The sequence below is a fragment of the Crocuta crocuta genome, unplaced genomic scaffold, assembly GCF_008692635.1.
Source record: "Crocuta crocuta isolate KB4526 unplaced genomic scaffold, BGI_CrCroc_1.0 scaffold70, whole genome shotgun sequence".
NCBI classification, from domain to species: Eukaryota; Metazoa; Chordata; class Mammalia; order Carnivora; family Hyaenidae; genus Crocuta; species Crocuta crocuta.
The window spans coordinates 4,235,587-4,249,007 of NW_027528417.1; the positions used below are offsets into that span (position 1 = coordinate 4,235,587).

At 40.1% G+C, this 13,421-nt stretch overlaps 1 protein-coding gene across 12 annotated transcripts in view; it reads right to left on the minus strand.

Annotated features, from left to right (window-relative positions):
• The window catches only part of CLASP2 (cytoplasmic linker associated protein 2), a 166,886-nt gene that overhangs the window by 84,814 nt on the left and 68,651 nt on the right, over positions 1-13,421 (minus strand). For all 12 annotated transcript variants that reach the window (XM_077754285.1, XM_077754289.1, XM_077754291.1 and 9 more), the window contains 5 exons: positions 8,699-8,769; positions 4,655-4,714; positions 3,360-3,437; positions 2,456-2,623; positions 262-317 (listed from right to left, as the gene is read on the minus strand). In XM_077754285.1, the coding sequence (XP_077610411.1) occupies positions 262-317; positions 2,456-2,623; positions 3,360-3,437; positions 4,655-4,714; positions 8,699-8,769 (433 nt within the window). The remainder of the gene's footprint in view (positions 1-261; positions 318-2,455; positions 2,624-3,359; positions 3,438-4,654; positions 4,715-8,698; positions 8,770-13,421) is intronic.

Consider the following 13,421-nt stretch of genomic DNA (forward strand, 5'->3'; position numbering starts at 1 on the left):
GGGGGGGGGGGGGAGAAGGAGAAAGAGGGAGAGAGAGAGTCCCAAGTAGGCTTCTTGCTGTCAGCACAGAGCCCGATATGGAGCTTGATCCCAGGACCCTGAAAGCATGACCTGATCTGAAATCAAGAGTTGGCTGCTCAACTGACTGAGCCACCCAGATGCCCCGAAAATTATTTCAACAGTAACATTATCTATAAGGCAGCTTTTACTTGATCATTCAGTACAATATGCTTTGACTCTTGCTTAAGGAAGGCAGCTTACCTCTTCCAGCCACAGCTGATGGGTTTGCTGTAGACCATTTGGAAGAAAAGGGGCGACTGCAAGGTAAAAATAAACGCTTTTAGTAAAAAAAAAATGTAACTTATTACTCCTCTCAAAACAATGAAATACTGAGTTTTCTGAAGAAGTTGTTTTAATTTAATTAAAATTTTCCTTTTACGAATGACTTCAGAACACCTGTTGTCAGGCATCAGCGGCCCCTCAGCTGTGGAGTGAAAATGGAACAAGTAGCAATGAAGAGACCGCACGCCCTCTGAAGACAAGCAACCAGCGTGTGCCGTTCACTCTGCCCTCAGCACCGCCACCGTGTCACCGCGGCAGGTAACGCACACTCTGGCACCGTGTTCCAAGATGCTTTCCTCAGAAGGACAGAGAGGCAGTGCTACACGAGCACACGGGATTCAGCGTGACCAAAGCCGCCTGCACCTAAGCCATCATGGCCGTGGCCATCAGCAGCTCATGCCGCTGCCAGAGCTGAGCGTTACTGCCGGGGACGAGGGACACGCGGCTAAGGACCGCTGCGGAGGACAGAGAACACGCATGATCAGAAGGCAAAACAGCTCAAATCACCTCAAAGAATCCACCATCTGCCTTAGCAGCTTTAAAAAAATTTTTTTAAATGTTTGTTTATTTTTGAGAGTGAGCGAGTGAGCACGAGCAAGGAGGGGCAGAGAGAGAGGGAGACACAGAATCTGAAACAGGCTCTGAGCTGTCAGCACAGAGCCCAATGCGGGGCTCGAACGAGATGGTGACCTGAGCCGAAGTTGGATGCCCAACCTACTGAGCCACCCAGGTGCCCCTGCCTTAGTCTTTTTTGATTATCTTTCATTACGATGCTCTTCTGCAGCCCGTAGGTAGATAATATATCTAGGTATGTAGGGGGACCAGGAAAGTTTATCTACAAATTTTAAAGGTGCAGAGGAGAAGCAAAGGCCCCAGACAGGTTCATGCAGGAAAGATAACTGTTCCCACAGCAATTACACTGGAATCAGATAATATCTGCCTTCTCACTGAATGTATGTACAGCACTCACAAAGCACCGTGCATGCCTTCTGGGACCCTGTGCCCCAGATGCCTGCCTTGCCACTTCCTGGTGCCACTCCTGCATCAGGGCCCTGCCAAGCAACCAGCAATCTTTGTGCGGTCAAGGTCCCACCGGAATGACATAGAGGTGAGCTCACATTTTGTGAGCTGCTCCCCCCTGGGGAAATCTGCAGAACCTTATGACCACTGCTAGGGAGTAGAGATGGCAGCAGAGATTTAGCAACTTCATAGGGCTAGAGAAAATGAGCGTACGATGCCAAAGCAGTAAAGGTTTGAAGAAGCCAATGTAATGATGAGAATGGAATCACACAGAAGGGAGTCGGACACTAGGGAGTCTGGCCCCCTGAGGAATCTGCTAAAGCCTCCGGTTGTACAAAGGCAAGGAAGGAAAGCAGCGTGTGTTTACGAGCCACACAGTGCGGTGCAAGAGTTCTAAAGATGACTTCAAAATCCCCATTACAATTCCTCCATTAAAATGCCCTAGAAATGGGCTGCTTACTGTATGAACTGTTTGGGGAGTATTAAAAAATATATACGTAAATTGGTGCTTCCCAATCTTTTTCACAGGCATGAAAATACAGAAACAAAATTTGAATCACTAAACTCTTTGCCCCAGAAGAAGTTACACTAGCATGTAATCCAACCCTTGAAACAAAAGACCAAAAGACTAAGTACAGCTGACCTCAAACAACACAGATCTGAACTGAGTGGGTCCCCTTATATGTGGATTTTTTTGATACATACAGTATAGTACTGTAAACGTATTTTCTCTTCTTTATGATTTTCCTAATATTTTTTCCTCTACCTTACTTTATTGTAAGAATACAGTGTATAACATATATACAACACACAAAACGTGTCCATCGACTGTTTATATTCTTGGTAAGGCGTCCAGTCAACAGCAGGCTATTGGTAGTTAAGTTTTGGGCGGGTCAAGTTCTATGCAGATTTTTGACTTCCTGGGGCATTCGCACCACTAACCCCCACATTGCTCAAAGGTCAACTACACATTCCAGTAATCATTCGTTCAAGGCTTTCAGGGAAAGCAAGCAGATACTCAACCATATAACTTAAGGAACTACAGGGAGTTGGAGAGAGAAGAAATCAGTAACCATCATTCATATGACCTTACTTGAGACTTTCCTGTGAGCTAGATGAAGACCTGTCTGATTGTGGAAGAGATGCTACACTGCCAGAACTCTTTAAGTAGGTCTGAAGACTCTTCTGGTAAGATGGCTCAAGTGAATTATACAATGTCTCAGCTTCACCAGGAAAGTGGTTTCTAAGACCCATATATGTCCTGTAAAACAAAGGAACAAACAACAACAAAAGAATATAAAGTAATAGCTTTACATGAAACATGCACATTCAAGAAGAATGAAGATGAGACCGTATTAATGTATCTACCACATATCAAGTGAATACTTTCTAAATCTAACAAGTTTTGGTAGAAAGACTGCAGGCTTTTGAGAAAAGCAGATCTCAGTTCAAAATCTGGCTGGGATGCTTACAGTTTGTATGGCCGTGAATAAACCCCTGAATCTCCCAACTTCTGCTGCCAGTCTACAGAGATAACACCTCTGCAGGCTGTTTCAAAGATTAGATAGTAATGTATACCAACTGCTCCACAGTATCAGGTACTCAGCACATTCTCAATAAATGATAGTTATTTTTATTCATAATCAAAGTGAAGATGTTAGGATGGAATATGAATACCGATGATGATACAAATGACAATGTGAGGTCCGTTGTTAGACATCTAGTACCAATTAAAAAAAAAAATCTCTATGCCCAACATAGGGTTCAAACTCATAACCCTAAGATGAAGAGTCCTAGGCTCTACCAACCAAGTCAGCCAGGTGCCCCAAAAATCTAGTTCAGGTTTAATGGAGAAAAATCTACCTCAATTTTACTGAAGAGCTAATCTGGTAGAATACTTGAGACGCTTCTGGTATTTTCATTCTTCCAGTATAATTCCCTTCAAAGAAAAGATCCAACTCTGTTTAAGATGTGACGACAACACAGTACAGACTTACTTTCTTGCCTCCACTCTGGCTTCAGCGTCAGCATCATGAATTCCCTTCTTAATAGTTTCAACCAGGACAGCTGCATGTCTATGAAAACAAAACATCTCATTATTTTTTTTAAAGATTTTATTATTTTTAAGCAATCCCTACACTCAACAAAGGGCTCGAACTCACAACTCTGAGATCAAGAGTCGCACGCTCCACCGATTAGGCCAACCAGGTGCCCCAAACACCTTCAGATGCAGGAGTAAAACGGTTATTTCGCCACAAATCATACTTACTGCCTATATGTCACAAATCACTCACAAAGGGGCAGGGGAGGTAAAAAGATGAATTAGTGCATAATAATCCAAGACTGTACGAGTTTCTAATAATCTAATAATAACCCCACATATTTCATTCATGTATGGCTTCCTCCTGACAAGTCAAACATTAAAAACTTGAATATAATTATTTTTATGAGGGGTCCAAATAATGTATAAATGTTTAGTACTCAAATTTTAAATTCTTAGCAAATAAAAAACAAAACCCTTCAGTGTGGTTCATCACTAACCCACCATTGTAGAAAATAATATGCTAATAGTATGGTCAGTGATGATCTGAACTAACTAAATAGTAGCTGCCACAGAAGAACTTAAAGGAAATTTAGAATTATATTATGCCTACGTGAAACAAACTCTTATTCTTAAAAAAAAAGGGGGGGCGGCGGTGAATAGGTTTTACCATTTTCCATTAAAATGGAAAATCAGCAACGTATTCCATGCAAATGGAGGTATACTCCAAACCTCAAACTTGAAATTATACCATGCATGTAGCCAACCAGCCAGCTGGCTGCCTGTGTTTTCCTCGTTCGTCTCTGAGCTACGTGAGGCACCGCCCAGCGTGCACCTTACCAATGATACTGGACAACTGGTCTGGAGAAACTGCCCAGCGAACCTCTCTCTTCTTCAGATCTCTTTCCTCTGAAAAGAAGTGCCTTCCTTCCATCTTAAATCAGTCATTACTTGATTAATTATACCTCAGGTAATCTAGGTCCCTTGTCTGGAGATACGTTTTGAAATTTCTGTCCAGTTTAACCTGCAGTATCTTATTTAATCCACTAAACTTAAGAGATCCTCATTTACCCCACAAGAAGAAAACTCTAGCTGCACCGAGTAGGAGGAAGCATACTACATTACAGCTTTAAAGGAAAACTAGTACAAATAGCTTTTAAGCAAAAGGAGAAATAAGGCAAAACCAATACCATCAACTTCTAAAGAACTGGTGGTAACGGGGAGCGGGAAGCAGGAAGAGTCAATACATACCTTTCCAATGAATGAGTCTGCCACTCTTGTAGCAATAAATCTAAAAATTCAAACGAACGCCTGAAAAATAAGTTAATTATAACTAAATGTTATAACACTGTATTAAGTGATATTTATTTAAAACTAATTGTTAATTAACGCTTTATTCTACTGTACATTGTTCTCTGCATTAAAGTATAAGATATTTTTAGATTATCTTTTTTTTAAGGTTTACTGATTTATTTTGAGAGAGAGAGAGAGAGAAAGCGTGAGCAGGGAAAGAGCAGAGAGAGGGAGAGAATCCCAAGCAGACTACATGCTATCAGGGTAGAGCCCTATGCAGCACTTGATCCCATGATCCACGAAATCATGACATGAGCCGAAATCAAGAGTCGGACACTTATTAACCGAGCCACTCAGGCAGCCTATGCTTTTAGTTATTGTTACTGTCAAATATTTAACTTACTTTAAAGTTCCAACTACTCCTATGCTAAACAGTTCTATAAAACATTCAGGGTTCCCCATGATTTTAACTTAAAATGTGTCAAATATAAAATTTAATATTTAAAGAACTACTTATCAAACACCTACTATGCACTAGAAATTGAAGACATACAAAGGTGACCAAGAAAGACGGTATAGATCTTCCATTTCCACATTTGTTTTCTTAAATATACATACATATGATTTCTAATCAAGCATTTATACAGTTCCTCCTACATCCTCTAGTTCTCAACTCCTTCAACTGTCTCACTCTGGAGCTTCTCTTCTTTCTTGGCATCTGATGACACAGTTTTCCCCAATTTTTCTCCTTTTATTAACACTTTTCCTCCACCTTCCCTTAAAAAAGTGCTCCCCTGGTTGGGGCTCTTCTCAGCCCACTTCTGTTTCACAGTCTCTACTTGGGACACCTCACCTGTATCATCTGCACCCTTAGCTCTGACTACTAGCTATGCCTCTGGCATTTGGTCCTTTACCTCCAGCACTGGTTCTTTTATTCAGCTGTTAAGTCAAAGTTCCAACCAGTTCATGGCCATCTCTACACAGGCAGAGACTGTCAACTCAAACACTACATACAAAAGAACAGATTAATTCTTACCCTCTCAAATCCATTCTTTTAGCCCACAGTGTACAGTTTAGGAAATGTTAAATTAACTTGCCCAAAGTGACAAGACCTCAACCCCGGCACTCTGCCTCCAGAACTCCCAGTCTGATGCACCTGATAGCACCTCCTCACCTATATCCAATGATCAAGTTCTCATTTCTACACCCCAAACCCTTTGAATTTACTTACTGATAAAAATCTTCAATCAGTTATCATCAGTGCAGCTTACTTCAGACCCTGCCCCTCTTACACAAGCTACAAGAATTCCTACTTAATTAGGAATTAATTATGTCATTAGTGACAATGCTTCTCATTGTCTCCCCTTTCTTCCCCGTAAAGTTTATTTATTTTGAGAAAGAGGGAGAGCACAAGCAGGGGAGGGCCAGAGAGAGAGCGAGAGAGAGCAAGAGAGAAAGAGAGTGAGAGCGAGAGAGAGAGAGAGATCTCGAGCAGGCTCTGCACTGATAGCATGGAGCCCAAAGTGGGGCTTTAACTCACAAACCAGGAGATCACGATCTGAGCTGAAACCAAGAGTCGTACACTTAACTGACTGAGCCACCAGGCGCCCCCCTCATCGTTCCTCTCTATCATCGGCCACAGCTGAAATAAAAACTAAGATGGATGACATTACCTCCGTACCAGAAACTGCCCAAGTATGAAGCAATGTCAAAATTTCTCTCTGTGGTCATTCAAAGCCATCTATACTCTGACTTTAACCTACTTCTGACTGCCCCACCCCACCCACATCAGCCTCTGTTCCTACCGCACCCATGCATTTATCATGAGTTCTGGCCTCCATGGCCTGTCTGATGGCTCTGCGGCACTCGGCAGCTTTACCCCTCTGCCTAGAGTTCACACCCACTCAGTTCCCCTACAGTTCTGGACTTGCTTTCCAGTTTCCAGGCAATTTCATCTTTTTATTATATATATTTTTTAATGTTCATTTTTTAAAGAGACAGTGAGCGAGTTAGCAGGGGGAGGGGCAGAAAGAGGGGGAGACACAGAATCCAAAATAGGCTCCAGGCTCCGAGCTGACAGCACAGAGCCCGATGCAGGGCTCGAACCCACACACTGCAAGATGGTGACCTAAGCCACAGCTGGACAGTTAACCTAAACAACTGAACCACCCAGACACCACTCAAGGCAATTTTTGATGCATTTCCTGACTCCCTCTTCTGTGTCACGTTCCTATTTCTCTAGTTACTACTTTCCTCAACGTAAGACAGAGACTGGCAAACCTTTTCTGTAAAGGGCCAGGCAGTATATATTTCAAGCTTTTTGAACCACATACAGTCTCTAACTTGTATTTTTCTTCTTTCTCCCTTTATAACCACCCTTCAAAAATGAAATAGTCTTTGCTTGCAGACTGCATATGACTAGACTTGGCCAGACGTGACCAGCGACCTGTCGTTTGCTGACCCTGGACGTGAGACACAGGTGACGGAACACTATCACCCAAACTCTGAACCACTAAAGGCAATAATACCTCTTTCAGCTTCTTCCTAGTGGTCAAAGTGCTTAAATATATATATATCTATCAAGTAAAAAGAGATTCTCCACAGTTTTGTTTTGTTACTCAAGCAATAATGACCAAATGAGTAAGAACAGATTTTATAAGCATATAGCAATAGAAGCAATATCAAAACATGATCAGCTAGGACTACGGTTTACATTGTTTTGAAGTAAACATCTTTCACTGTAAATATAAAGATGTAGTTTGATTTTCTCATGTCTGCGGTCTTTCAAAAATTGTTTGAGATGGTTTTTGGATCAAATAAATCAAACCATCATAATTCTAAAGCAGTTAAGAAACTGAAATCAAGAAAAGAAGATGAATTCAAAAAAGATGGGTACATGCATCAAATTAGCATATAAAACCTGGTACTTAAAAATGTCTATTTTTAAAATTATTTCTAAAATTTATTTTTAATCGTAGTTGACATACAGTATTCCATTAGTTTTGAGTATACAACCTAGTGATACATTACAGAATGCTCACAATAGTTATGACCTGTCACCACACAAAGGTAAACAACAGTAGGATTATATTCTCTATGTTGTACTTTACATCCCGTGACTTACTTATAATTCAGGTTGGTACCTCTTAATCCCATTCAACCTATTTTGCCCATCCCCCTCCCCTCTGGCAACCACTAGTTAGTTTTCTGTATTTACGAATGTTTGTTCATTTGTTTTGTTTTTAGGCTCCACACGTAAGTGAAATCACATAGTACGATTCTTCAACTTTTTTTGTAGTATGTATGTATTTATTTCTTTATTTATGTAAAGTAAGTAAGTAATCTCTATACTCAACATGGGGCTTGAACTCACGCCCCATCGAGAGTGGCGTGCTCATCCGACTAAACCAGCCAGGCGCCCCCTGATTCTTCACAATTTTCTTAAACATCAAATGTACAAATCTTGTTTTTGTTGTCTTTAGTATTGATGGTAATCGTGATGGTATTAAAAACAGCGGAAACCATAAGGACAGACAGAGAAAGACTGACAGGCTGACCTGATAGGGCTGTTCATTCTGTCCCAAACACTAATGAATTCTGCTCATGTGCATCTACCTCATTCAATCCTCACCACTGCACGGAGTCCTGGCATCAGCGGTACTAACACGCGTAGACGCTGCTGCGCAGAGCAGTTTAACCTGCCCGAGGTAGAACTGTGCAGTGGCAGCGGCAGCGCTCTAGCAAAGGCCTGCCTCCAGACTCCGTTCCCTCTGAAAACCAGGCAACGAGCGGCCCAAAGAAACCAAAGCTTAATAGGAGAAAACTGAAAAACGTGGGTGGTTGTAATGGTCATTTCATTTTTCCTTGTAGGACATAAGATTAAAAAAAATTTACTACAGTTTCTAGAAGGCAAGAAATCTGTGATGACTAAATTACACACCAGAATTAAGAACTAAACATACTATTAAAGCTATGCTAAATTTGTTTTATCTCAAAACTTACCTCCTTACAGGAACTGATTTTGATGTGCAATTGCTTGTTATTAAAGGTATAAGTCTGGGTACATGAGTATGCTGAAAAAGATGTTTTAGAAAAGGTTGAAAAATATCGTCCACTTCACACAATCCCTTCTTCTATTTGCCTTACAACCAAGTATTTAGATATATTAGAACAGAACCACAAGACCATAAAATGAGATTCGGAAAGAAATCAAACCTGTGAAACAGTTTCCCCAATTAAAGTAACAGTGAGATGAGACAGTCTCAGAAGCACAGATGTGGCTGTAACAGTGCGTAGGAGAAGTTAATCAGTAACTGTGAAGAACTGTTGGGGCAGTGCGTTCTGGGGAGGGGCACCAGGAGGACGGGCCGTGTGTGTGTCAAACTCTGAAGCGCCGCAGCTACTGCTGGGGAGGAGAGTAACTACTGGGTCATCAAAGCGCGTAACCAGAGGGAGCGTGCGCACCTAAGTGCTGGGACTGCGCTTGGAAATGGTGATTTAAATGGCAGTTTCACTGTGGCTGGACCCCAGCTGTCTAGAATTCAGGTGAAGTTCAACACATATAATCTTTTGATTTCTATTAGTAAGTTTACACGCTAGTGAAGAAAACACTCAAAAGTACACAACAGACAGCAGGATAAAATAGTACTCTAAGCATACATACTTGATGCTTCAAGTGCCCTATTTTTTCTCCTGAGCTAATGGTACAGGCCAGATAAGCCGGCAAGCAGGCTCTGAGATGAAGTCTAGCGCACAGGATATTGCGAGTGCCCTTGGGATCAGCACTTGTGGACGGGGGCAAAGCAGGCAGCAACAGGCAGAGGAAGAAATCCATCTGTGACTCAGCCACAGGGTATCTTTGCTAGAAGCCATTAGGGAGCTCTGCAGTTAAACCGGCCCTGCAGAGTAGTCTCGAATTGGCTCCAAATGGCCCAAGCGTTAACTTGCACATCGGTCCGTTGCTGGACGTGGGCCCCCTGGGAGCGCAGCTCTCTGCCGCCGAAGGCTTTCTGCTAAACGCCTTCCAGTCTGGGTTTAAGAAGAGTCCGTCACCGAAGAACACGTGCGGCCCGCCTGCGTCTGCCAGAGCTCCCTCACCCAAACCTGGCGCAGCCGCCCTGGAGGGAAACCACCTAGAGACCTGACGTTGTTCCAAACGGGAATTACGGGACAGAGTGCTGGCCCGTGTGTGACTGAACCCCGCGCGCCACAGCGGGGCTCTGTGGACCTGCTCCTGCAGCACCAGAGGAGCCTATTCCGAACCAGCGCTGCAGCGTTAAAGCCCGAGGAGGCTCCCCGGCCACGGCACGCCACCCAGGTCTCCCCTTACCGACCTTCTCTGCCCTCTCCTAACCTCCCCCAAACCCTCCTGCTGCTTAACACACACTGGACACAGTGGCACGTGTGGGGAGGCACACGGACTCAACTACTGCTAGGCCATATTCAGGGAGAGCCGTACCAGAGGGAAGTGAAAAGTGCACACTACAATTATCGATAAAGCATTCACCCGAACACCAAATCAGACAATTTAGATTTTAACTTATGAATTTAAGTGGACAACTGGAAAATAAAAACCTTCTTTAGAATTAAAAAAAAGAGTTAGATATCGAAGAGAGCGATCTAAGGAAGGAGTCTTCCGGGAGACCAACAAAACACAGAAAACAGGAAATAACATAAAACCACCACGTGATTTGTATTTTCAGCGACATGACAGGATAGTGCATCAATAACGTGAAACAAGCTTATGAAAAATGAGAAATTTGAAAGCAACGTATGATGTATAAGGCCTCAGAATGGCAACATAGGAAATTGTCACATAAGGAGAATTTAAAGGAATTTTCCTTGAGGACATATACCTGTCAGACAAAAAACAAAAAATTATCCAAGAAATGATAAATGATACTGAAGGTTCCAAAACTATGTAATAAGAGTAACAGGAAAAAAAAAAACTGGCAAAGAAAACAGAAGCAATAAATAAATGAACCATAAAAATTAACATAACTTAAGGAGAATTCATCCTCATCAGAAACTGTTAGACACTGTGGAAGGAAAGCGCTGATGAAGTTAGAAGCCCCCGCTGTCCTACTGTGGGAAAACTCCGAACACCCGTAAAGCTTCCTCAAGTCTTTACTTTTTGTTTTTCTAGAAAAGAAACAAATGGTATCTCACTTCTTAGACACAACAGTTAAAATAATTCTGAATGAAAAGTAAATAATTCTGAGGAAAAAGGAATATGAACCTAGGGTATAACTTTTTAGTTCTGTAAGGGCAAAGAAAGGGCATTTTAAAATATGCAAAGATGAATACACATGAAAACTGAGAACACACTAACCCCAACAGAAATTACTCAGAACCAGTTAAAAAATGGTTGGTGAGAGCTTACTGATAACCAATGGTCAGGAATGAAGGAAGTAAAAACCTACAATTTTCAATCTCTGAAAATGAGAATGTTTTTGTTCAATTTCATGGTTAAGGGAAAAATGACATGAATTAGATAAATGTAAACTTAAAAGGTGGGGGAAGTAAAACAGGTTCTATTCTTGACACTGATAAAGAATAAGGGACTTCTAAGAAAATAAGAAACAGGTAAGAAAAAGCACAAGGAACAGAAAACAGAAATTATAGAAAGAAATACTATTTCAAAACGGCAACAGTAAAACACTTTAACCATACATAAAATAAAGCAAGAACTGTTAGGAAACTGAAATTGACAAAAACTAGAATCAGAATTTGCTAGATAAAGTACCTTTTTAAAAGACGAGACCATGAAGAATTGGAGTAATATAAAATATCAAGTTGGATTTAGAGGTGAACAAAATACTCTATAAATAAATTCCATAGTTTGTAAGTACTAAAAGACCACCTATATAAATTTATGATGTATTGAGACACAAAGTTCAAGACATTGCCTGAAGAAACCGTGTAATCAAATTCTCTAATCAGAATGTGATGAAATTATAAACTAAGGAAAAGAGCAACGAAAGAACCATCTGAAAACGCAAATATCATTATATGTAAGTCAAAGAGGATGTTGAAATGAAAATTACAAGTGAATAAAGAAATATCACATAACAAAAACTGTAACAAATTATCTAAGGACATACTACAAAGATCTAGGGGGGAGAAAGCAGGAGCCAAAGCAGGTCAAAGAAAGAAATTAAGAAACTTTTAGGAACAAAAAGTTATAAAAAACTGAAGAACATCCTTGGAACCAACAAAACTAAAATATGAAGCTTATAAAAAAAACAAACAATGCCCCCGGCAAGTTTAAAAAAAAGAAAAAAAGGTAACAGAACCACAGTGCTACGTACAGGCATTTTTTTTTTTTTTTTACCTTAAAGAGAAAACAGTATACTACCTCACGCAAAAGATTCTTAAATATGGAAAGAATATGTAAGAAAATACAAGTAACCAACAATTCAAAATGAAATGCAAAAGTGCCCAGGGTCTAAGACATTTGAAAACTTATTACAGAACTTCCAAGGTCAGCAAGCCATAACAATAGAATAATGTAATAATAAAATATATAAAGGAAGAAAAGTACAGGAAATCCTAAAAAGACTCATATATTAAAATGAATGCCAAAATTTTAAGTATTAGCCAAATGAATCTAGCAATACCATGACGTACAATGGCTGAGCAAAATTCAGCTCATGAATGTACAATGGCTAACTAAAGACAGAACCATTTCTAAAGACATTAAATAGATAGCTGACAAGATTTCACATCTATTCTTGATCAAAATGTAGCAAAATACGAATAGAAGTAAATTCCCATAACCTAACAGAGAGTATCTAAGGAAATCTGCACCAAATATCATATTTGAAGTACTCCCATTAAACTCAAGACAAAACAAAGCCCTCAATAATTTCTACTATTTTTCTAGATTTAGAGAACCTTAAAAAAATATTAAACTAGAAAAGAAGGACCATCTTCACAGATAAATTCATAGTTTTTTTAAAGAGCCATTTGATTTTACCACTGAAAAAGCCTTCTGGTGCAGCAGTATTAGAAAGAAATTTTATTCCCTTAGTTAGGAAAGAATAAATTGGTCAAAGAAACGGAATAGGAGCTCAGGAAACAAACCCATATACTTTATGGAAATTTACTATATGGAAATACTGCCATTGTAAAAAAAAGACTGAATTATACATGCCATTGAGTCAACTGATCTTGTATTTGGGGGGAAAAATCATGTTAGATATCTATACTTCACACAGAAACGAAATCCAGTTAGATTTAAACATAAACAAAATTATTAAAATGTTAAAATAATTGAATATTTTTATAACTGTGAAATAGGGAAGGTCATTTTAACTATAACAAAAGCCACAAAAGGAGCACTGTCTCAACACATAAAAATTTAAAAGTACTCTATATAACAAACAATAGTTTCAACAATATTTGAAGAACTGACCAGTGGAAAACAGTACCTGCGACATATGTAACACAGAATCAATATACTTATGATATATAAAAAGACTTTAGAAATCAGGAGAAAAAACTGTACCAAGAGTATAAACTGGCAATCGACAGAAGAATTGTGAAAGGAAAAAAATACCAATGTCTCTGATAATCTAAGAAATACAAAGTACAGAATATGAAATAATACTCCAAGTATTGAATTATAAGATTTTGAAGAGACTGATAATACACAGTGCTGGTAAAGGATGGAGAAAAAGGACCCCATAAACTTCAGGACGAAGAACGGCGGGGATGACCTTCT